This window comes from Carex rostrata, chromosome 19 (assembly GCF_964058835.1).
Source record: "Carex rostrata chromosome 19, lpCarRost1.2, whole genome shotgun sequence".
NCBI classification, from domain to species: Eukaryota; Viridiplantae; Streptophyta; class Magnoliopsida; order Poales; family Cyperaceae; genus Carex; species Carex rostrata.
The window spans coordinates 2,402,358-2,429,822 of NC_135936.1; the positions used below are offsets into that span (position 1 = coordinate 2,402,358).

Below are 27,465 nucleotides of genomic sequence, written 5' to 3' on the forward strand. Positions count from 1 at the left end.
ATTCAAGAGCCCAGCTCAAAGCCCATGAGCTGGCCCAGCTCGTTTAGCAAGCCTGGGCAAAAATATTGTATTTAGGTGATTTCTGAATAAGGTGTCAAAATGAGACATTACATGGAGCATGCAACACCTCACACGAAAGGCACAACATGCGAAATGGTGAAAAATACAAGAAAATTCACTAAGTCAGAGACCCTGCGACCTCCTCTATGTCGCATACGACATACCCAAGGCCGCACGACCCGTGGACTGTCCTAAATTAGGCTTTTTCTGATGGGCATTCTAGAAGAAGGTGTTTTCTTGATGGCCCTTCTAGAAGAACATGTTTCTCTGAAGAGCCACGCTATTTTTAGGCGAATCATGCTAATCATGGGTGGACCTCACATCCCCATAATCTCCACTACCTTTACTATTTCCACCACTATTCTACTCCCTTAGGAAGACTATAAATACTCCCTTTGTAATAGGATTTAATGTGTGTTTACTTGTGATTAAGTTCAGAATTATAGCTAGCAATCTTTATTGTTAGGCTAAGTTAGAGAGTTACTTGGGAAGAGAAGCGTAGTCATTAGAAGTCAAGCAAAAAGGCGTGAAGCAAATGTTCTTCCATCTTTAAAAAGGTTGTAATTTATATTATCTTTATTTTATTTCTTTTTTATTTGTCATGACTATGAGAATGTAAACCTCTCATCTCTGGAGTGGGGATTGTAATAATATCCTATCTCAATGCCGATCGACATAACAATATATGACACTTCTTACTTCTAAATAACAGCACAACACACACGAATGCCAAATATAAATGAACACGATGCTTCTAAATACAACAGAACACGTATACCATTTAACTGACGCTCATACTGTCATACACGTTAGAGCGATAAAACGGATACACATTTCGACAGGATAAATTTTTATTCATGCAGAGCAAAGTTCACACACAGGACTGTTTTCAGCACTATTGCGATTCACTGCATGAATTAAAAATAGCCCAGTCAAATTTTGAACCCGGTAAAGCCTGTGTCCTACCAGGATTGGAGGCCAGTAAACTGTGTAACAAAAATGGAAACGGGCTTCTTTCAATGGAGTAAGAGGTCCATTTAGTATCTTATTACAGTACAAATTAGAAAATAGTAAAAAAAAAATAACATTTCCAAGATTGGTCCACCATACTATTTATAGCCTAACTTAAATAACAATCCAAAAAAAAAAAATTCTATGGTTTGAGACAAATTTAAATCGTTCATTTCAGATCTACTTCATATCAAACATGAAAAAAATGTTCTCCTAAACTTGTCCATTCCACCCGATCTTGATTCTGGATTAATACTTGATCCTAAACAAGAGGGACAGGTGTGTTGGACCTACTAATTCTAAAAGATTCCCTTTTACGGTACTGGAGAGGATATGTATTCAAACCAGAGTACTCCAACTACTTCAGATCACCTCCATACCCAGCCTCTCCCTTTGCTTGCGCCAGCTCTAAATCCTCCCCTAAACCTGAACTGGTAGTTGTGCAACATCAAGAGGCATCACTAATTGTAGTTTAAAATACATGTGATGCCTTTTTTTTTTTTACTCCAAAACTTAGCCAAAGAAATTAGGAATCCTCCTAAACTTCTAACATCTCACAATTATCCCTTGAGAAATCAAACGTTTTCTTCCATTCCACATAATCCACATAAATGCCCCTCTGACAAATACTGGTACTGCCAATTAAATCAGATATCCACAAAATCTGGCGGATCCGGGTACCACCAAGAATGCGAGTATTAGGATGGTTGTTATTACATAAAAAGGTTCTTACTGTTGACAATTTGAGAGTAAGAGAGGGGTGCTACAGAATGGTACAGGTACCGAGACAAGACAATATTCAGGTTTGTGTTAAAAAAAAAAAGACAAAGGAACTCGTGTTAATCACACACTTCGTAATTTGGCGTGAAAGATGCAACTGCATCTTTAGAGAAAAAAGAAAGAAAAAGAAAGCAAAAGCAAGGATTAACTGGTACAAGAGGTCAATACACAGTGGGGGATCAATGCGTCTGATCAATCAGAAGAACCAAGCGTGGAGTGAGAAGTAAAGCCCAAATGAAACAGTTAGGATAGTCTTTTATTTTTATTTTTGGAGCTTATATTTCGACTCTTTTTTAATTGTAATTTTATTTGTTTCTTTCTTTCATTTTATTTTTGTAATCTGGGTTTCTTACTCAGAAACTCAACAAAATGTTACCGATTATGTTTAATGAAAAAATGAGGGCCAGACCCTCATTGATTTCTCAAAAAAAAAATTACTATCTAAATTTCAGATACCCTATATCATATTGCAATTAGAAGTTTGTGATGTGATAAACAACTCCATAAACAAACTACAATAAAAATATTAACAAAAAATGATCTATTATTTTAAATTTTGGCAAAAAAAGAAACACAATTTGTATTACCATCCAGCCTCTCTTCAAAAGCATATATCCTTTGTCCTAATTCTTTTATTTTGTACTAACCGTAAAATGCTCTAATTTCAAAGAAAGAGGAACATGCTATGTATAAACCCACCAAAATCCAATCAGTTGTAATCAGAAATTCGAAATTTACACTAGAAATCCCTTTATATCTCATCTCCAAACTACACTATCTATATTGTTATTTAAAGAAAATTGTGAAATTATATTCTGCTAGCTGTCTACTAAATTTAAACAAATTATAATATCGCCAAGAACTGAGGCGTCCATATCTACAGTTATTCTAAGAGAATAACAGGATCATTGTGGTGCTGCAATTGTGAACTGATGGTGATGTTCTCTTAGACAAGGTTGTTTAAATGGTTTAACTTGTACAAGTCGTAAATAATTTTGGGAGCATCTTTGAATTGACAGTGGAAGATCCGACATTTTTATTTTTACCCAATTAAAAAAAATAATTTAATAATAATAACCATGATCCAAGAACATTATTAAAACTACCCAAGCCGTGGAATTTTTTCACGGTCCCAACTTTTTTTTTTTTTTTACAAAACAGAATTTTTTATTTTTTGAATTGAAATATTAGAAATGTTGAATATATTTCTTTAAAAATAGATGAAATACAATATAATTTGCTTTATTAGAAAGACTGTAACAAATAACTCGGATCAATATTTTTCAGGCCGGATTTTTCACGGCTGTAAGAAAAATTAATATATTTCTTTGTGTTATTGGAAAAAAATAAAAATACTTACATTCTGAATTATTGATCCCGGTTCAAAAGTCACTTCTAGGTAATCCAGAAAATATTGTGATCTTTCTAATACATTTAATTTATAAAAAGTTGTATCTATTTTTGAAAAAAAAATTAAAACTTTAATTTATTTAATAATTGTTTTTCAAAAATAATTCTCAAAATAGATATAACTTTTATTTTGAGAAAGATATGCTTACCCAAAAGAAATTGACACGTTGATCTTATTTTTTTTGTTGAGGAAAATGGAGGTCTAGCCTCTATTTGATTAAAGAATGAAGAGTCACATGATTCATGCTACAAATCATATCTTGAAAGATAAATAACAGGAAAATAAAACAAAAAGGATTGCTCAAGGTGAGCTGTCCCTATCATCAGTTCACTGATTGCTCAAGGTCTAGCCTCTATTATTTTGTAGCTGTGTATCTTATCGTAATGATTTTGTGTCAGATTTTGGCACATTAATTATAAACCAGCTGATAGTAATGGAGATTATTGGAGACCTATCTCACCTACTGGATGTTAATTGTTTGGAGACCATTTCAATTAACTAACACACCATTTTCTACAACTCAATATGTGAAAAAATGTGATAGCTAGAAAGTAAATCAAGCAAATCTGGGATGGGAACCACATCAATCCGTTGGTGAAGAAGCCATGCCAGAGATAGCTGAGCAGTTGTCCATTTGTGTTTCTTCGCTAGGCTCTCAAGCCGAAAAAACAGATGTTTGTTCTTCTCCAAATTATCTCCCGAAAACCGGAGTTCAGATCCAGTGAAGTAATTTTAATCTTTGGGTTTTAAATCGGAACCGTCCGATTTGAATCAGTGATAATCTATCTAAAGTAGAGCGCACACATTCCGAGAGATGAATTTGAATCGCGAAGTAATTTCGAACAACGAATTCGAATCGGACGGTCTCGATCCAAAATTCAATGATTGAGTTACTTTAGGGGATTCAGAGCCCGAAAAACCGTGGGTGGTGTGTCTATTTTCCACGAAGGATAAGTAATTAGTTTAGTAACAGAGACATGTACTTCTCTTCAAGATACAAATCAATAGGCATTGTTTTCTGGTATTATGAAGGATGGTCTCAGTAACATTGTATTATTATTTTGTAGAGCTTTGAATCAGTAACTTCTGTTTTTTCTTTAATTAAGGTTTAATTTCAATACAATAAAATCATAAATAAGAAGGATAAAGAGCATGATACGAGGCGTTCTTCAATTCTCCAGGAACTCTCCTTCCACCGAAAAATCCAAGACCAAGTGGGCTGTAGGCTACTATATATTCTTATGCCAAGTTCTTTGTATGATACAACCTTGTTATTTATCTCTTATCCCCAACACTTGTTGCTACCCCTGGCCCCTCCCCTTAATTATTCCAGGCATGCTGACCCATCAATCCATCATGTTATTTTCCTTCATCTACCGTCGATGTAGAGGTGCATTTCTATTCAGTTGCCGAATTGATATCACCTATATACAGTACCTATTTTTTTCTTTGTAAAAAAGAAAATAGATTTTAATATTTTAAAACATACAACGAACAGATAATATTTATGTAAAAGGGCATTTTTAGCTATCTGCTATATATACCACCATGCCCTATGATGCCCCCTCTCTTATAGCTATCTGCTTTACAACAAAAAAAAAACAATATCGAGTGTTGTAACATTAATTAATAAACAAGATTTTGTGATTTTTATGCTAGATCTTTCTGAAGTTCCATTTGTTAGATGAAGAGAAAATATGCTTGATCTTAACACTAATTTGTAAAAAAATAAAACATGAATTCAAAGAGTTGTGCATTATTGTAATAGGTCATAGTTTTGCTCATTTATCTTGAGAAGTATATTCATGATTTAATCATGGTAGTCTCATATGAGAGATCATAATTAAAATCTAATTTGCAGAATGAATGCTTAGTGCAAATGAGAGTGCCATTGAAAACATATTGATGATATGACTTTTTTTTGCAGTAAATGAATGTTTGAAATTCATATATGTAACAATTAAAATGCAAAATGGTTTTAGTTTAATTATGGACTTGGTATGATCATCAAATTTTGTTTTTTATATTGCACAAGAAATAGGAAATAATAGTTTTTTTTTATATGTAAGAATATATATGTATTATTTATCCTTAAAGGATTCATTGATGAACATTTCAGCCTTTTTTTTATGCATTGTCATTGTATCTTTTTTTTTGTTTTTTTCTAATAGAGAAGACTTTAAGATTGGACTTATTACTGCAAATAATGTCCTACATCTACTGAATAATCGTCTTTTGATTGTGCAGGGAGGATTAATAGTGAAATAACCAAAATTTGGTTGTGATAATTCATCAGAAAATACAGTTCAAAGGCTAGGAATGCTTCATTAAATTTTAGCTCCTTGATATAATTAATTCAGAATTTTGAAAACAGGATTAACTAAATTGGTTGATCCTCATCCCTATTTTGGAAATATTTAGCTCAACTTGGAGAGAGATAGAGAGAGACGCATGAACGACATGTACCATCCGATCATTAATTTCTTCTTTTAATTTGAATTCCATGAACAAGGCTGATTAATGTACCTTTTATTCAAATGTACCATCCGATCATTAAGAATTTTTTGTATTCCATGAACAAGGCTGATTAATGATCGGATGCAAATTAATGATAGGATTATGGATAAAACTTGACACTTGCTCGTTCTGAAATGACCATCCGATCATTAATTTCTTCTTTTAATTTGAATAAATCAATTCTATACACTCTAGAAATGTCTACAATCTACAAAACAATAAAAAAAAAAAAAGATAATTTTTCTTACAAGTATAATAATATTGACCTTTTATATTCATACTTGTATTTATTGTCTGAATCTGCCATTGTCTACCATTAAAGCATTTACATTTTTTTTTTTCCTACTTTGTACTCTCACTTAAAAGTTAAAACATTAATTTGCATTTTTCCATTACACCTAAATTCGTCACACTTGAAAACAATCGGGCCGTTTTTGTAGTTAAAGTGTTTAACGCCTCAAGTCTTTTGACAAGATTAAATCTAGGGGTGTCAATGGGTAAGGTACGGGTCGGGTGGAGGCATTTTCATATCCATACCCATTAAAATTGACTTTACCCATTAAAATTTTACCTTACCCTACCTTACCCTTACCCGTTAATATTATCGGGTAACGAAACGGTAGCGGGTGATAACGGATAATACTAATATAATTATTAGTTTTATTATATTTTACAAATTAAATATCAAAAACTCATTCATTTCACAATATGTAATTGTATTTTTAATAAAAAAATAAAAATGAATGTGCAATCAGTTCCAACTAAATTATTTTTTATAAATGAAGAAAATTCAAAAACACGAATATATATATTTAAGTGTGTTGAAAATTGAATTATATATATATGTAAATTTTATAGTTACCCTATAGGGTAACAGGTACGAAATAGTCATTATCCATACCCTTATCCATTTGATTAACGAAATTATTTTTTTATCCATACCCATACCCAATAAGCTAACGAAAAAAAAATCTTACTCATACCCACCTTATCGATTACGATACGAGTTGGATAAACGGCTAAAGAGGTACCATTGACACCCCTAATTAAATCTCGTACATAATCCACTCGAATATTTTTGTTTTTGCATCAATCAAGTTAGCAGCACTATAGTATTTTTGTATCATAAAAGCTATAACGATATTAATATTATTAATATTATAGCGGCGCAATATGACAATAACATCATTTTATTTAATCATTTTACTATAACGTGATAAAAGTTATTTAAATTTTTGAGCAGGATGCATGCACCATAATAATTGGCGTACGTTGGTTAGTGTCTATCCACGTTGGAAGCGTTGTTTTTTCTCCATCACCCTTATAATACTAACAAGTCAAGCTGTCAAGTGGCTTCAATCAATAACATGTCCGTAGTACGCTATTACTATACTAAAGTGGGAACCTGCTAGCATGCTATGCGTAGCATAGAGGGTCTCCGTGCAACGGCTCAGTATTCAACTTTTCAAAGTCCTAACGGTCGATCTAAACCATTCATCTTGTTCTCCATATTAAATATGTGTTTGGAAACCAAATTTTACATTTTTTAGAATTTTTTTACTATTTTTTTAGATTCATTGAAAATCATTTTTTTTATGGTCCAGATTTGCTGAAAACAGTGATTTTCAATCAATCTTAAAAAATAGTAAAAAAAATTCCAAAAAATGTAAAATTTGGTTTCCAAATACATATTAATATGAAGGACAAGATGAACGGTTCGAATCGACCGTTAGCATCTTAAAAAGCCGAATATTGAGCCGTTGCACGGAGGCCCTTTATACTACGCGTAGCATGCTAGCATATTCCCTAATAAGTGGCGACAATGAATCAGGCAATTAACATGTCCCGCGTAACAGTTGCACAGTAAATGGTGACCGGGCTAATTCATTCACCGGCCCCACTAATTTCTGAAATACATTTAATCCCTCTTCTTTCAATTCAGGTTGATTTATATATCTTGATATTTATTGTTATGATTATTAAATATATTTGTGTATATATTGAGTTCTAACTTTTTGAAATTTAATTGGTTCAAAAAAACAAACTAAAATTTATTTCGGATTTTCTTTGTTCGATATATTCAGTTGATAAATTTAATTCGATTATTTTTTTTTTCTTTCGTTATTTGTTCTCTTTCAGTATTTTATTTCTATTTTATGGCTCAACTGTATTGAGCCACTTGTTTTTCATTGCACTTTAGTTACACCACCAATGTAACACTACTTTGGTAATCAAATACGGGCATTGACCCATATTTTTACTCAAAAAAAAAATAATAATTTGATTAGTTTAGTTAAATTTAAAAAAAAGAATAAAATTTTAATTTGATTATTTGAATTCGGATTTAAACTGCTGGAACACCCCGAGACAAACGTTAAGTTAGTATTTTAATAAGAAAATAAGTGAAATAGAATGCGAAAAAAAAAGCAGGCTAGATATTTAATTAGTCTCATCGTTAAGTACTTAAGTTACTTGAAAAAAAAATGTTTTCAAGTGAAAAGAAGAAAAAATAAATAAATTTATCGCCTTATTATTTTACAATCAAAACACAACATGAATAATCAAATTATTTTTTGGCTTCATCTTACTCATTATAAAGCGAGAGAAAAGTTTTTGCTTACAAATGTTGATGTATACTAACTTAAATTTGTGATCTCAGTGGATTCAAGCGTTCGTTTTCAAATTATTAACTTAAATAGCTGATAGCAGAATATATATCAATATTAATTAAAATTTTGTATTTCGTAGATCATGAAATTCAAAATAAAATAAATCTAAAAACACAATATCAAGTTTAACAACATTTTATATTAAAAAAAAAATTAGAAGTAAATCTACATTGTTTGATATTAATTATGATAAATTTAAAAAAAAACACTACATAAAAATTATTTAAAATAATAAAATATTATGAGATTTTAACCATGCATATTTTAAAAATAGCCATTATAACAATAAAAACACAAGATGAAAATAAAACAGAAGTTCGATACTAAAAGTTAGGGAAAATTTCTGGTGTGCCTATATAAACTTTTGAAATAGCCAATATCTCCATAAAACTTTAACAGTTTTATTTCTATTCCCTTTTGGCTTTTGATCATTTAACATTTTATTTAATTATTTCAAAAATCATATTGACCAATATGCCCTTTGTTTTGAAATGGAGATGTCCATTGAGATTGTAACAGATTGAATTTATTACCGGGCATTGAATCAGAAAAAGAAAGATCGAGCCTAATATTTCATTGTCTCCTCGTCTTCTTCCTTCCTTCCCATCCTACTCCTACTCCACCTCTCTCCTCCGACCTGTTATTCTTCTTCTTTTTTTTGTTATCGCTATAATACCCAATAACATAATATTGGGCGAACCATATCCAATATTATGTTATTTAGGAATTTAGGAATTTTTTTTAAATAGTGGTATTACCACCGATTTCATAGAAATCAAGCATACCTGATATGGTACCTAAAATAGATACCAAAATCAAATATGAAAAGTCTTACATCAAGTCACCATCAACAAACATAAAAACATACAAGTAGAGATAGTACCACAGCAAAAGCTAAATTGGAAACAAAATGAATACTAAGCAAAATAAAAGTCTCAAAAAGCAATCATATCCTAGGAAACTAGTAATCCAATAAACCCTCATCCGACATCTCGTCGCCAGACATATGATCTGGGGGGTTGCCAGCTCTAAGAGCTTGGGTGGACTCCTCTTCCTCCTCCAGTATCTGATATAGAAAGTCCTTAACATCACATGGAAGCATTAGACTTAATTTTAAGTATGAATTGTCAGAGTTAGACTTATACCAAAAAGTAGCTAAAGAGATTATCTTAAACTCTAATGATTTAGCAGAAATGGGAGTAGTGTTATTTAGGAAGTTCACATAGACTATCTAATATTTAATGGTTCCCATGGAATTGGTGGTACTTTGGTTCTACCTTTTTTTAAGAAAATAAAGGCCACTCAAGCTTACTTCTTAGGTTCAGCCTAGCAAAGCTTAAACCCTCTTAATTATAAGCTGGTTAACATTTAAGATTTAACACAAGTAGGTGGTAGGATGAGTAATATTAAGTTGCGTAGTTCTTCGCATGAAGATTAATTAAAAACTAATATATTTAGGAAAAAAATTATAAGTTACATACTGTTGTCTTAAGCTAACTTTATTCATTACTCCTTTTTCTTAAGCTAAATTAGACTCGACCTTAACTCCATAGATTAAAAACAAGAAAGCAACTAGCTAACAGTCCCCTAACTTCAGTCCCTAAAAAATTTCCGAATATTTTCAACTAATTCTGTAAACATCAATACTAAATCCTATAAATATTAATATTAAATCCTGTAAACTAATTCAACAAATCCTGTCAACATAAAAACGCGTGAAAGCTGTTAAAAATACATGACAGTTGTTAAAAACGCGTGACAGCTATTGGGGACCACCTTCTGTGAACATACACATAGTATCATGTGAACATACACATATTATCCTGTAAACATACACATATTATCCTGTAAATATACATATTGTACTTGAAATTATGGCAGTTGAAATTATAACAGTTGTGGCAGCACATTAGAACTAAGCTAAAAAGGAAAGACTTTTATACACGGAAATTTTCGGAGGACTGTAGCTAGAAAGACATTATCTTGTACTAGATAAATATTGATTTCCATATATAATTCCAGTTGGTTATACTTGTTCATATTCATCACGACCAAAGTTGTTATATATTAATTTATAAAATATGTTTCTCTTTCTTTTCCTTACACGCAATGGCATGTATCAATCAGGCTAGGTAAGTTATTGCTTCCATCAATCAGTCTTAAAGGACATATTGAATTATTATTGACCATCAATCAGTCTTACACGCAATGACATATATCAAGAAAGTTTTCACGAAATTGTTCCAAAGAAATTAGAGTTAGATAACCTAAATTAATGTATATTAGCTAATTTAATTTCTCCCTTCAGGCTATGAAATTGTTCACCCAAATTGTATTTATTTTGCAATAGACCAAAAGAGCAAGGCACGAGCGGTAAATAACAATAAGAAGAAGAAGAAGAAGAGGAGGAGGAGATCGGAGGAGAGAGGTGGAGTAGGAGCAGCACCGGAAAGAAGAAAGAAGAAAGAAGACGAGTAGACGGAATTAAATATTAGGCACGATATTATTTTTTTTTTTTTTGAGAAAAAATAAGGATCAAGTCCTTATATATATATATTTTTTTTTCTAATTCAATGCCATCTAAATTCAATCTGTTACAAATTTAATGGATACTCTAGTTCAAGACAAAGGACATATTGATCAATATGATTTTTAAAATAATTAAATAAAATATCAAATGATTAATAGGGGATAGAAATAAAAATGTTAATTTATTATGGAGATATTTGATATTACGATGATTTTATGGGAATATTGGCTATTTCAAAAGTTTCTATGGACACACCAAATATTTTCCCTAAAAGTTAAAACTAGAGGAAAATTAAAAAAAAAAAAAAAATTGACCAGATTAGTGCCACTTCAAGGAATTCTTTTTATACACCGTAATTAGAAAACATATTTTCATGAAACCAACATGATTAATTTTTTTTTACAAAAACCATAAGAACCGAAATATCATTTCGGTCCTGATTTTTTTTTGGACCGAAATGGCAATTTGGTCCCATGTATTTTTGTAATTTTTTAACATTTTTTTTTTCGAAATCCGTAAAAAAGGATGGGACCGAAAGAGCAATTCGGTCCCAAAAAAACAAAAAAGACCGAAATGGTATTTCGGTTATTATGGCATTTGTAAAAAAAAAAAAAAATAATCATGTTGGTTCATCAAAATCTTTTTTCTGACTATGATTTATAAAAAAAATTCCACTTCAAGGCCTAGACACTTTTATATAATTAGGTTTGATAATATCTAGTGACCTTAATTTATTATGAAAACAAAATATTTTTTTTCCGAGTTTTTAATATGCAGGCAGTTTGGATTTTGTTTCTATATAGAAATAAAATAATAACTTATGCTGAAAAGTAAAGGGTTGAGAACTTGGGATGAATTTTCGGAAAAAAGAAAAAAAAAAAAACCAAAATAAAAATGCGGTGTAACTAGTCTTTTGCTATACCCGAAACGGGTTAAACCCGTTTTACCCGGCCCGTACCCGTTACCCGTTTGACCCGTACCCGTTGTCCGGGTCAAACGGGTAGACGGGTACGGGTAATATACGGGCCGGACAAGGCATTTGAAAAAAAAACCCGTTGTACCCGTACCCGTTTACCCGCCTACCCGTACCCGCCTACCCGTACCCGCCTACCCGTCTACCCGTACCCGTACCCGTTACCCGTACCCGACCCATTACAAATTTGAATTTCAAATTTTTTTGGCGGCCTCCTTTTAAATTTCAGATCCAGTGCAATCCTAAGGGATTGTAGGGTCCCTCCAATTCCAAATCCAACCTTTTATTTAAATCTGCTACAATCCTAAGTAAATCTGGGCCGTTCGTTTCTATTAAACAGAAAAAAAAAAAAACCCGCCCGGACCGGACCCGTACCCGTCAACCCGTAACGGGTACGGGTAATAAACGGACCGGATAGAGGTTTTGGGAAAATTACCCGTCTACCCGTCACGGGTTTTACCCGTACCCGGCCTACCCCTTTACCCGTCCTACCCGTTACCCCTAACGGGTTACCCGGAACGGGTCACGGGTAACCCGTTAGCAAACCACTAGGTGTAACCGTGTAAGGAGTTTACAATGTAGCAAAATTTGTGCAGTTCTTTTTTCCACCCGACAGCTTACAGAGCGATGTGCGTTGTTGTCGATGGGCAAGTATGTCATGTGACATTGGGCCAGGTGGCACATTGACCTTGGCAGTTAGCATGCTCTTTATTTCAATTTTTCTATTTCTTGACAACTATGTTATGTTGTCAAATTTATCCGAAATTACGTACTCAAAAACTAAAATTCATTATAAAAAGATAATCGCAGTATGTAAGAGAGAGAGTATATATATGCTCTTGTTCCCACCTCACATAAGAGAATGCCAGATAATAAAGGCGGATACTATCATACTATATATAAATCTTTCCAATATCTTTACATTAATTTTAATTTTTGTTGTTTATGAGAATTATTATTTGATCTAGTGGTAAAAATAAGAGGTCACATGTTTGAAATTCATATAAAAAAATTTCTTGTGGATATTTAATAGTTTGATAACTTGACATCCAATTTTTATTTTAAAAAATATATATCTTTATTTCCATCCTTCTATTAGCAAGTTGTAAGAGAACAATTTTCCTACGCTATTGTTTTGCTTGTGTCCTTACCGTGCTTCATGCATAAAGCATTCTATATACTCTAAATCGCATTCTTCGCGTGATACACGATTTATGAACAGTTGCCTCAAATCATTATTGACCTAGTCATTAAATATCATTATTGCCTCAAATCATTATTGTCTAGGAAAGTACGCACCTCATATCACACTATAGATAACTATATTTTTCATATATCTCCATCTCAGAACCAGAAAACGAACAGGATTCACTATATCCCATGGACACAGCCAATAACTGTACCAGTGAAGAGCTCTCACCGTCTGGCCTGCCGATAAAACCAATACCGGGCACCTATGGAGTACCGTTTTTCTCTCCTGTGTGGGACCGGCTAAATTTCTACTACTTCCAAGGTCACATGACATACTTCAAATCCCGAATCTCAAAGCACAACTCAACCGTGCTCCGGCTCAATGTGCCACCTGGCCCTTTCCTCTCCAGCAACCCCCGTGTGGTGGCTGTCCTGGATGCCTCCAGTTTCCAGGTCCTCTTGGACTCGTCTAAGGTTGACAAAACAAACACACTCACTGGTACATATCTGCCACCGTTCTCTCTCTACTCAGGCCACCACCCATTGGCGTATCTCGATACCACTGATCCTCAACATGCCTCTCTCAAAACCCTAATTATTGGCCTCATTGCCTCCCGCAAAGATTGCGTCATACCGTCGTTCCGCAAGATCTATGGTTCGCTATTTGATAACATATACAATACATTGAACTCCTCTGGCCCCACTGAATTTAACACATTAAATCAATCTGCCTCCTTCGATTTCATGTGTCGTGCATTCTTCGATGGAGAGTTACCGAGTGTCGCCATTGGCCCCTCTGCTTCTGGCATGGCACTGAAATGGCTGTTCTTCCAACTCCACCCATTAGTCAGCAAAGTGACAAATCTCATTCCTTGGCCGTTAGAGGATCTCTTGTTGCACAATTTTCATCTGCCACCATGTCTTGTCAAATCCAATTACAAAACCTTAGAGACATATTTTACCAATGCCGGTAAATCTTTTCTTACCGATGCAGAACAACTCGGGATATCACACAATGTGGCGCTTCACAACCTAATATTCGCTACCATTTTTAATGCATATGGTGGCATCAAGATCTTTCTCCCTTACCTCCTAAAATGGCTAGTTGAAGTGGGGCCAGAATTGCATAATAAACTCTCCGAAGAAATTCGGTCTGTGGTACAGTCTGAGAACGGATCGGTAACACCAGCCTGCTTGGAAAAGATGAATCTGACAAAATCAGTCGTGTATGAGGCATTACGCCTCAACCCACCAGTGGAGTACCAATATGGCCATGCACGTGCAGACCTGATTATAGAAAGCCACGATACAGCTTACAAGGTTAAGAAGGGGGAAATGATATTTGGCTACCAAACAATTGTCACCAGAGATGAGAAGGTGTTTACCAATGGCGAACAATTCGTAGCAGATCGATTTGTAGGTGAAGGAGAGAAGCTTTTGAGGTACGTTTATTGGTCGAATGGTCGGGAGACTGACGAACCAGCCGTAACAAACAAGCAGTGTCCAGGCAAGGATATTGTGGTTTTGATCGGTCAGCTTTTTGTGGTCGAGCTGTTTCTGCAATACAACACTTTTACTGGAGAAATCGGTGAGCTGCCACTTGAGCCGAAGATCACATTCAAGTCTATTCAGAAGATCTTAATCTAATCAATAAAATGTATCATTTTGTGATGCTTGTTTGTTAAAGCATCCAATTCATTATATTTTATTTCGTAATATGAATTTGTGGTCTGGATATCAGTAATTGTGAGTGCTGAGTTAAACTTTCATCTTAAGGTTCTAAAAATCAATAGCAATATCTCTATGTCCAGCTCTTATTTTTTAGTCTCGACTTGAAATGAGAAAGACAACAGTGGTTGTTAATTCCTACCAAGATCTTGTGCAGGATATAAATTATCTTTTCTTCATTAATACTTAAAAGAACAAACGAAATTTCTATCAATAATAGTTTTGCAAGTTGGATTTTCTTCCTACGGCAAGTACATACTGCTCAATAATTCAACAACAGAAACTCAAATGTTGTGCAACCTAACCAATATAGCCTTTGTAACAAATGTATCTGTTTTCTCAGCTGCTCTCTCCAAGAAATCCTTATGAGATGTCAATCTATCTCCACACTTGTTAACAAAAGACAACACAAAGCTCCCAAATTTCAATGACTTCGCAAATTTGCTTGCCATTTCCCCAATCACCGACACTAATTTCTCAACTGAATCAGGTGTCAAGATCACATCCTTATCTCTATTTATCATGTTGTAGAACAGCTGAAACAGCGATTCATTCCATACTAGTTCATTTGATAAGTGTTCCGAAAGCTTTGGCAAGCATACTGGTTTTATCTCTATCCCTTCTGTGCATAAAAGCCTTTGGATAAAGAAGGAAACGTGCAAAGGATGCATGCAATCTTTAGTAACTTTTGTTATTATATCACAAAGTGGCAGATTTAACCCTTGAATGCCAAAGATAAGAGGAAAAAGTAGTGAATCGACAGCTTCAACAGGGTGCTTTTTGCAAAACTCCAATGTGGCGGAAATTATAAGAGATGAGGGCTGCTTTTGCAAAGTTAGTAGTTTTGGAAGAAGAATAGAAGAGAAAATGAGAGATGCACCATCCTGAAGTGAGATATTTGATAGGAACACTCTTGCCAAGTCATCATTTATTTTCCATGGTTCAATCAATCTTAACACCTCCATTGAATTTTGGGTTTCTACGCATATATTTTGTATCTTCTCTGCTAGAGCAATTGTTTCTGGTACTGATACAACTGTACTTATCTCTCTCTTCAACTCCATAGCTCTTTCAATTGCATGATTACTGAGAGAAGGATATAACTTTGGTGATGGAGATGGGAAAGCAGAAGAAACGGGCTCAAAATTTTGTTTCTCCGTCAGTACATTCATATGCATGGTTCTTTTCTTGTGACACTTTGATTTGTCAAAGGGGAGCCATAAGAGGAGTGGAGTTTCATTAGATGAAGCCTCTCTAAGCCATGGAGGTAAATCAAAGAAGCTATCTTTAGGAAAAGATCCCTCAGGCATTTCATCGAGCAGGTTGCGTGCAGCATGCTTAACCCAGAAGTTAGAGTCACTAGATTTAACCATTCTGCTGGCAAGGGAATGGAGTTGGAGAGAGTCAAAGCGGAGGTGGTAAGTAGAGAGGAAGGAGAGGATGCGGGACTGGAGAAAGGGAGGGAGTGTCTGGATGAAGACTAGAGAAGTGGAGGGAACGGGAGAAATGAGGAGAGTGAGAAAGGAAGAGGTTAATGGAGGAGAGTTGGGTTGGTGTTGGGAATCGAACCACCGCACGGCAGCAGTCTCTGGCAAAGGAGAGGAGAGGAGTAATTCGAACAGAGGTCGCCATTGCTCCATATTTCTTCTTTCCTTTCTCTTCCTTTTTCCCTCTTCTCGAATTCTCATTCTGTGTTTCATTTTGCATACTATATTTTCGGTACATATTTGAACAGAGCAACTTTGGCTTAATGCAGCGTACAAACCATATGAAGTTCTGTTTTAATTCTATAGTTCCCGCACTGTATAAAGCTAAAATTGCTATGTTAAAATCTTTACCTTTTAGTTTTCCATTTTGGCGCGCGCGCGAGGCCTCTGCCGGATTCAGTTCCTCTCCAACTGTGCGAACTTCGTCCAAGGCTGATCTAATTCTAAACCGTCTGATTTGAGCGAACGGGTTAGATCTCATTTGTTACCCTGTAGATTGGACCTATTCCGGCGACGCCCCAGCCGAAATATTTTTATTTACCATTTCAAAAAAAAAAAATGAACTCCCTTTTTTTTGAAAAATTTCTATATTTATCAGAACGGCGATTGAAACTGCACTATCCAACAGTGTATTTTCGCTGAGTGCATTATTTTTATTTTTTTGGTTGAAATTGCCCATAGGCTCTTGATTCATAGAACATTGGTACATAATACACATATTTCAAATACATTGCAAATAAAGAGCAAAGCAGCTTTAGAGAAACTTATCAATTCCCGGAAAGAGAGTGCATTAATTTATGATAAACGATTCTCACATGATGAAATGTTGGAGCTAAATCCTTTGATATCTTTTGTCACTTGAAAAATGAAATTATATGTTTTTCTTGTGCATGAATAAACTAACCTTATTTAATTCTAGCTCATTCATGAAATTACTAAACGACTTATCATAGTCAATAATAAAAAATGCACTAATAATATTTACTTTGATTTTTGTATTTACGAGTTTTTATACATTTGTAGCATGTATAATCTGAATATGTTAGTTGTCGAATTTAAACTTTGTCAAAACATTCATTAACAAGAACCTTTCGAAACAGCTTCTGTCAAGCATTTTCTAAAGAAAAAAAGAAACGATAACCTTCCGGTCTTGATTAGTCGGTAAATATATTTCTGATACACTCACAAGTGGAGAGGATCAAACCATTTGTCCTCCTTCCCAAATTTGTTTCTTCACTATTTGGCACCGAAAGAGCAAAGTTCATGGGCTGTTTAATATAGGGTTAGATAGGAGTGTTAATGGCACTTGTTTATCTGTTTATTCGATCTGTATTGTATTCGATAAGATAGGTATTTATAAGATTTTTTTTTGTAAGTTTATCGGATAAGATTAAAAGTGTTTTTTTGTTATCTAAATGAATAAGAATACTGATAAAAGCCTATTCCATACTCGTACTCGATCGAGTAGTTACAAAAGAAATTATATATATAATATATATTAATAAGCAATGAATATTCATTCTCCAACTATTCTTGATAGTTGTGTTACGCTTAATTAATTATTAAAACACGTAAATAAATTTCAAGAAATCTCAATAAATTTTAGACCTTTATATATATTTGTAAAATGAATATGTTTTAATCTCTTATTTAATAAATAATGTTTTTTTTACTATATTAACATTATCCGTTATTTACCCCGCTGCCGTTTCATTATCCGACAATCATAAGTTCATAACGGATAAGAATAAGATACGAGTAAGATAATTCATAACATATAAGGATAAAGTATGAACAAAAATAATTTATAACAAATATGGATATAAAAATTCTTTCATCCGATCTTTACCGTACCCGTTGACACCCCTAGGGTTAGAACAACTCTCTCTCTCTCTCTCTCTCTCTTTTTTATTTATGTGACTATAGGGTTAGAACTGAACATAAGCCCAGAGACACGAGATAGCTAAAATACCTCATCGATTGATACAAAGAGCGAATAAAAGCCCACTTTTGAGTTGTAAATGCTGCGTTGGGTAATAATAGCCCAACAAAAGAAAGAAAGCTGCAAGAAGTCTTCTAAAACACATTTAATGGATAAAAATAAAGTGTAGCAACTTACTGGATCAGAAGTCGGAAGGCTAAGATGGATCGAATTTGTTCATTTAATAAATACAGTTTCTTTATTTCTCATCAATGTAGGAAATTGAGAATGGTGGGGGATCATTAGCTGTACAGCGCGCACAGAAAATGAGAATCGATTAAAATTGGTGGATTCGGACCGTTCTTTTAATCTGACACAAATCTTAAAGAAAATCTCTACATCTTCACAAGTATTGGATTGAGTTTGATCCGGTTGAAAGTAAATCTCAGCTGTAAAGTTAGAAGCCCCACTTTACGGGGAATGCTATCCTCTGCGGAGGTTTTATCTGCGGTGTTGTGCGGTGATTTTGATCTAGTCCGTTCGTTTCGGATCGGACGGACTGGATTAAGGGTTCATCAAATTTTGAGTTTTTTTAAAATTCAGGCAAGATCTGATCTGGTCCGTCCGATCCGAAACGAACGGTCAGATCAAAACTACCGCACAGCACCGCAGGTAAAACCTCCGCAGAGGATACGCTCCCCACTTTACGGTACCTACTACCTAAGAAGTAAGAAGATACTTGTTTTCCGTATCCGAGAGGCATCTTAGGCAATTGTAGAAAAAATAACATTCTAAATTTAGTTCTAGCCTGATTAAAAAAAATTGATATCTATTTGTAGATAGGGGTTTATTTTGAGATTTGTATCAGAATCAATAATAGTCTGAATTTATTATAATGGTGTTTTTTTTTTCTTTTTCCTGATCTAGTAGAGGGTTTGGGCATTTGTGCTGTCAGTTAACTAAGTTTGTGATTTAAATATTAAATGGATCGTCATTATTTTATATTTGTTAGATTAAAAAGGGTTTGTTGTTTTCAAATCGTCATTGCCAGTTTATTTGAACCTTTTGCTGACAATTTCTTTTACGAAGAAAATTTGCCACTTTAACAGTTACGATTTGATTAATAATTAGGCTTGTGTACCTGTAAAAGTTACGGAGTTAGCGCAAGAATTAATTGAGTGGTTGAGTGCTGCTACTGTTAGAACAAAGCAGGACATATCACGCATATCTCACAACTATGAAAGAATTACATATAATTTTATTTGTAATTTGAAAATAATTTGAAAGATTTAATTTTTTTTTCTTCCAAGTGTAATTTGAAAATAATTTAATATTTTACAATATATTTTTTTATCTGGAAATAACTTGCAACTTGCACAAAAAGCACAACAAGAGCAGTAGGCATTATGCGAATTGTGTTGTGTTGACGTTGTATTGTTAAGGATTTTTAATTTTTTTATATATAAGCTCAATCATTTGATCTTAATCAAGTGACGGGCAGAATAGTGAGAAAACAGGATAACTATCTCTTGAAAGTTTGTAATTTTATCCATTAAACTTTATAATATTACACATATCAATATTTAACCATTCTTATAAAATAAAATTACACGAGTAGAACTAGGGTGCTCTTAAGCTTACCAAAGTTTTGGTGAGCTTAACTCTAAAGCTTACCAAAGTCAAGCGGTCAAAATTAGAAGGTTAATAAATTAATTTTAGTGCATTCAATTTTTGAATTTTTTTAACCGCTTGACTTTATACTAAATTAATTTGAATGTTTAAAAATTTCACATGTAGATGCATCACACGTAAGGTAGGCGGGTTTCAACGGTTCGGATTCATCATTTAAAATCAATTTGATGAGTTTTAGAGTTAAGCTCATCAAAATTTTGGTGAGCTTAAGAGCACCCTAGTTCTACTCAAATTACACGATATATAATATCTAGCTCTTCAATCTTTACTTTCTAGTCGTCCCTGTCAAGTGATTCAATTTTTTTTTACAAAATAAAATGTCCGAATGTTTTTTAAATATAATTAGATGGACTAAATGTTGGTTGAGCAATAATTTTTTTTCGTTTATTTGACTAATTTGCAAAAACATATAATTATTGAATTTTACGATGTGTTCTATTTTTGAAAGATATGTAGGTTCAAGTCGAATGAAATTGCATTATAGAATACTTGAACTGAAAAAGACATGAAGACACTTATCAATAATACAAATTGTAAAATCAGAAATTTGGTAAAGTATGTGTGAGGTTGTTTAAACAGGGATAAAATGTTGGTAACGTTTGTAAAACGTTATAACGTTTTATAGTTGTCAGAAGTAACAAGTTGATCAAAATCAGAAACAAGTTACAACGTTATAACGTTTTACAAATGTTGTAACGTTTTAGTAGTGACAGAACTATTGAAGCACAGCTGTACAGTATCAACTTGAAACATTGTAACATTTTACAAACGTTGTAACGTTTTAGGAATGTCAGAATGTTAAGTACAGCTGTACCAAAGATTAAATTCAAATTTAAACGTTGCAACGTTTACACAAAACGTTGTAACGTTTTAATTAAATTTGAGATTCAAAGAACATCTATTTTGATCAAGTTTTTACAGGAGAAAACGTTACATAATGTTTTACAAACGTTATAACGTTTTGCTGAGCGGTCAAAAAATTAGCAATCCTAAAATCGCATTTGAACTAAAACGTTGTAACGTTTAACGTTGGTAACGTTTTATGTCAAACAGCTCATTTTTGAGCTGACTCTATAAATAGGGCTTTGGGTTTTCTTCCCAAAGCATCTTAGCCAACCCTAATCTTCTAAAAAATGATTTTCTGAGAGCTGAGCTTACTTCATTGTTGTGAGAGCTTAAAACTTCAAAATCCCTCAAACAACCTCAAACCCACTTCACTAATCTCAAATTAGATTAGGTTAGAGTTATCTATTGAGTGTTTCTCTTGAGTAGCTTGAACTAAGAGACCTTGTTCTCATTTCTTTGAGTTGGCCGTTTGACTTCCCGCTTGGTGTGTAAGGGCTCAACGGTTCACAAGTTATAATCCTTTCATATTGGGTAAAATAAAGGCGCACCACTTGAGGTTGCGAATCCCCGGAGACGTAGGCCTTTATTTTGCCGAACTTCGTTAACATCCCGCGTGTCAAATTTCTCTAAACTTATTTATTTACTTTCAATTGCAATTTAATTTCAGTTTTTGAGCAATTAGAGGTGCACTTAGTGTAACACTAGGTCCTTTTCAAGAAAATATTGTTCATACTTATTTTTCTGCACAGTTTTGTAGCTTAATCTTGATTAGATGGTCGAGGTCTTTTTGTTTCCAATATATATTCTACTTCAGGAACTTTTCTTAATAAAACATGTGTATTTTTTTTTCTGGTTTCTAAAGATTAAAAAAAATTATATGCTATATTATTTTAGAAAAATGTGGCATGCGACACAATAAAAGAAATTGTCATTTTTTCTTTTGCCCCGAGGATCTAGAGTGACAGAGAAAAGGAAATGTCACAGTGCATTACTGCGGAAAGAACGGCTTGTCGTTCATATACAAATTACTTTATTATTTCTCTAATTATACTAGAGAGTTTAAAGATTCATTTTACTCGTTATTATATTTTTTATATTTATTTTTAAAGTATTTCCGTCAATCAAGCAACGCAGTCCGGACCCCAATTAGGGCATGTTCGGCATGATACTATTCACGTGGGAAAAAAGAAAATTCACTCAGACTGGATTTTTTTTCCCCACGTGAACAGTAATTTTTTAATTCAAAATTTTCAGTTTCTATTCCCGCTGGGAACGCCGAACATGCCCTTATAGTATTTTGCAACGCCTGGAGCAGTGGCCCGCGGCTGTGGGTCAAGTGAGCGCAGTGAAGTAGACTGTAAGTATGTAACCTAGGAGTCGAGTGGAGTTCATATCCAGTGAAGTAACTCAAAGATTGAGTTTTAAATTGAGATTGTCTGATTTAAATCTGTGATAATCTATCCTATCTCGAGAGATGAATTCAAATCGCAAAGCAATCTCGAGCGATGGATTCGAATCGGACGGTTCCGATTCAAAAGCCAAAGATTGAGTTACTTTAGATGATCCGGACCCCTTAAAATTAATCTTATTTATATTTTATTATTATCTATTAAATATTAATTTACTCATACTCTATTTTATCTACTAAAATAATGAATAATAAAACAAATAAGGATAATAAGTAAATAAATTAATAGCATATATAATTTAACTATTTCATATAACCAATAGATACATATGTTAAATTTAATACATCATGTATCTGATATTGTAAAATATAAAAATTATATTTTTTATTTTATTTATAATTTTTTATCCTATTATTTTAAAAGATATAAATTATTAATCAAGTGAAATAATTAAATGTTGTATAAATCAATTTTGTCAAAAATTACTAGTAAAAAAACTAGAGTGTCTATGGAACTATGCATATCACGGATTGGTCCGTAATATGGATCAATATTTTTGTTTTTTTAGAATTGTAACGGTCTATCTGAACCGTTTAACATAATCTCATATGAATATGTATTTGTAGACTGAATTTATATTTTTTAGAATTTTTTAATATTTTTTAAGATAGGTACAAAATCACTTGATTTGAAAATTTTCGACCATCCAAAAACAATGATTTTCTACTTATCTTAAAAAATAGTAGAAATATTCTAAGAAATATAAAATTCAGTCTGCAAGTATATATTCATATGAAAATCATATTGAATGGTTCGGATCGACCGTTATAAATATTAATCCGTATTACGAACCAAATCGTGTTATGCATAGTATCATAGACTCACTCAAAAAACTATATTAAATATTGGATAAATTAATTTATCACAAATTACTAAATAAAAAAATTATATGAAATATAATATAAATCAACCTCCTAATAATAATAATAATTATATATAGTTATATGTATAAATAAAAACATTATCAATATATAATTTATATTTATTAATTACTCTCCTATAAGATAACCGGTACAAAGTAGTTATTATTCATCCCTTAACCAATAAGCTAATGAAAAAGTATTCTTATCCAAGTCTTACTCAATAATTAAACTAACAAAATAGTATGCCAATATCTATATCTGATGAGCTAACAAAAAAATTCTTTGTTCATACTTGTTTTATCGAATACAGCACAGATTGGATAAACAGATCATCGAAAGTTTGACACCTCTAGGTTTGAAGCAGTCTGATGGATTTCGGATCAAATTTAATCTGACACCCTATCATAGCCGTTTGATATGTGTTTATATTTGTGCAATCTTAACCCGCTTAAATTTAAAAAAATTTAGAAATTTTTTGACGAGAATCAAACAGTTTTGAGTGAACAACGGATCGCCCCCAATTCCCTAAAAAAGAACCCTTTCATGTAATTTGATACAGAGATATAAGTAGAGTTCATTGTTGTGTTCAACTTTTCTTTTCTACAAACAGTGTATTTTTAAATATTTAAATAATTAATAGAATTTAATATGTAACTATAGAAAATATGAGCGAGGGGTGTATTTCAAATACATTAACAAAAATATTATTTTTATAAACACTTAACTAGTTCATTTCAGCATTTTGCCCCTTTAAACATATATAATTCCATATTTTAAGAAACGTCTGATATATAAGTCATATGACTGATCATCATCGTACTACCATATCATTCTCAGGCATGCATTAATATTGTGAACAAAGAATATTAAAAAAAAAGTAATTAACTATTTATAAGAATATTTTTATTAAAGAAATTAGTTTAATGTTAAAAACGCATATTCATTTAATTATTTCTATTATATGTTAAAAGAAACTAACTTACTGTTAGTTATGTATTTATACTTACGTAAAATATATATATTAGAAAAAAAATAACACTAGATGCATTAAAAAATTAAACATTAAAGTGAACACTTAAACGCGGTTTCAATGCATTTTCCTCCGATGTACATGTACCAACCACCAAACCATTAAAATTTTCTAGAACCAGCGCCATCTTCATCTTTTCTTTTTTTTTTTCCTTTCTTCCATTTTGAGAGGAAATTAAGATGACCTGCAGATGGGAAACAAAATAGTTTTTCAAAAGATGGTGTTGGTTTTTGATAATTTTGATAATTAATCATCACACGGCTTCGCCTAAAAAAAAAAAAATAGTCATTAAATAGTATTCCATCAACGCCTAAGGGCTTTCACCTCCAAAAAAAAAAAAAAGTATTCCATCAAAATAGTTAAAGTATTATGTCAAAATAAATATGCTGGTCATACAGTATTTCTGACACGCACAAGCTAACTAAAAATCTAGTTTGATACCCTCCACAATAAAGCGGATCATAAAAGGGTTATTATAATAAGCGACAACTCAAATCCCTTCAAAACCAACTACTCAAATGATGATGATGTTAATAATAATGTCGATCGACCGGGTTCCCGCTTAATCTACAATAATTTCCCCTACAATTTAATAATACTCCATAGTGAACTATGAGATATATAGATCAAAATGCATGCACATGGTTAGCATTTAAGTGATACTTGTATGGAAAAGAAAATTGCAACATGACAAGGACAAGATGTGCTAATTAATGTCGTTTGGCTGTTATATCTTCTTACGAAAACAAAAAAAGAAAGAAGGGAAAGGAACTCTAATGAGAAATTATATCAAGAATGGTCGACTAATAATAGGGTATAGAGAGACGCTTGATCCTCCTATTATCAGTGCATGCATAGTGCCAAGATTTGATGGATACATGAGAAAGCTACATTCTACCCACCTAAATCTAATCTAAGCTAATTAACATTATTATCTGAACTTCAATTATGTTTGGAGCAAGTTTGTAAATTAACGAAATGGAGCAGGCGAGGCTGGCTCTTCGTGTCTCTTCTCTCTTTTCGTGACTTCCCAACCACCAAAAGCACAAAAGGTAATTGATTGATTGCGTGTTTGTGCAATTCTTGAAGTCGAACTAGAAAATAGAGGCTCCTTTTGGTAAAAGTTTATACCGAGAAGTTTTGACTTCATACAGCGTGCGCTAACTATAGAATCAAAACAATGTACGCTGCATGAAGCCAAAATCACTCCGTTAAAATCTTTACCCGCTCCTTTGAATTTTGGGACACCGCATCATGATTAGTTATAAACATTATATATAGTCCTCAAAAGTAATTGAGAATTTACGTTTCGTATTTTTTTGTTATTCGATTTACAACGAGATCTGTATAATTCGAAAATTATTTTTTTTGTTATTTATAGTCCACAAAAGCATTTATCTTTTGAATGTTTTTTGCCACTTGACTCTATTCAAAATTAATTCAAAAATTTTAATTTTTTTGCATGTAGACGTATCACACGTAAGGTAGATGGATTTCAACGGTTCGGATTTATCATTTGAAGCCAATGCGATATGTTTTAGAGTTGAGTTCAAAAAAGAACTTGGTGAACTTAAGAACAACCTAATTCTACTCTGAAATCTATATTAAAATGTGTTTGGAGACCAAATTTTTTATTTTTTGAAAATTTGTTTACTATTTTTCTAGATAGATACAAAATTATTATTTTTAGATTGGTTTAAAAACCATGATTTTGTATTTATCTAAAAAAGAGTAAAAAGTTTCCAAAACATAATTTTATATAAAATTTGATTTTCAATTATATTTTAATATAGAGATCATCGTTAAGTAATTCACATTACATGTTTGAATTTTGAAACAAAAGTAAAAATACCAGACATGAATGAAACACGAAAACAACATGACATTTTAACCTACTAAAAAAGAACATACTATGCCCCCTTCTATCACTATGAATAACACGTATAAATTAATTAAACGATTTTGAATAACATTATGAGAACTAACAAATGAAATTATAAATTCATCTAATTTGTTATTGAAAATGTCTTCAAAAATTGCATCCTGGTTTTAATGAGACCAATGAGGGGATACCTCACTTTCTTCAAAAAATTGTATTTAATATACATCTGTTCTAACTTGGCCCTATTTTTTATCTCAAATTTTTTTTACACTAATTTGAAGTTCTTTTATATATTTATTTTTTTTAGATAAAGATGGAGTCAAAATCTCCCAACTTTAAATATCAACAAGAAATTTTGTAACAGAATTCAAATCTGCAACTAACAAAAAAAAATATTATCTTAGTCATAGAATAAAGACCGGTTCTCTTATACATTACATTAACAAAAAAAAAATTATTAAGGCTAAAAAACAACCACTTTAAATTTGCAAATTTCTCCTGAAGGTACCTTGCTCAAAGAGTGGAATTATTCCTTCAATAAATCATTGAAAAATATACAAAAATATACTTACTGTTACTAGTATTGTTTTATTTTGCTGGTTGGATTCTCATAAAGCACCCACAAAGTTGGTTGGTTCATTTTATAGAAGGCGGTTTTTAATTTCCGACAGTGGTCCAAAAGAACCGAATTTAAAAAACTCAACCTAATTTAACTTTATAACTGCCTGCCGTTTAAAATACGCAGCATTTTGTGTGTGTGTGCAATTTGCAGAAATTGAATTGTTGAAATATTGGGGAAACATACACCAGGCAAACACAGCTGTCTTCAGAAGCAATTTTTGTGGATACAACACAAGTCAATGTTAGCGCCAACAAAATTGCGCTGGAATTTCAAATCATTGACTCATGGATGCTTTATCATCTTCTTTTAGCTAAGTGATAGGACAGACTAATATGAAATCCACCGACACAGAAGCAAATAATTCAAAGCAAAATTCGTTATATTAGAACAATTCAAGGACAATGCAGTAATTGGGAGCAAGAAAATTTGTTTTAATAGACATTATTTATCATGCTAAACATCATATCAACACAATGATCACATCAAAATCATTTGATTGTAATTATAGAGGTCAACAATAAAACAATTTTTTTACTCAATGAATTTCAAATATGAAACTTTTTAAGAAAAATACAAATGTAATACTTAAAAATATAGTATACATAGATAATATAATTGATTGAAAAAAGACTTGACTTCCATTTGCTCTTACTAGAAAACAGATGTCTCAAACTGTCAAACATATAACGTTGCTAGTTGCAATGAGTGAAGAAAATAAAGATGTTAAGACAGAAAACAGAATACCAGCTGTCAGCTGCAGGTAATTTACATATCACATATAAA

The 27,465-nt window shown here is 32.5% G+C and overlaps 2 protein-coding genes across 2 annotated transcripts; one reads left to right on the forward strand and one right to left on the reverse strand.

Annotated features, from left to right (window-relative positions):
• The first annotated feature begins 13,331 nt into the window (after window positions 1-13,331).
• LOC144571923 (allene oxide synthase 3-like) lies at window positions 13,332-14,789 on the forward strand. Its single transcript, XM_078321317.1, has one exon. The coding sequence runs from the start codon at window positions 13,332-13,334 to the stop codon at window positions 14,787-14,789; it is 1,458 nt and encodes a 485-aa protein (XP_078177443.1).
• Window positions 14,790-14,959: 170 nt separating this feature from the next.
• Window positions 14,960-16,557, reverse strand: LOC144571670 (fanconi anemia group E protein FANCE protein). Its single transcript, XM_078321018.1, has one exon. It carries the CDS (start codon window positions 16,508-16,510, stop codon window positions 15,155-15,157), a length of 1,356 nt encoding a protein of 451 aa, XP_078177144.1. The 5' UTR covers window positions 16,511-16,557; the 3' UTR covers window positions 14,960-15,154.
• Window positions 16,558-27,465: the final 10,908 nt, after the last annotated feature.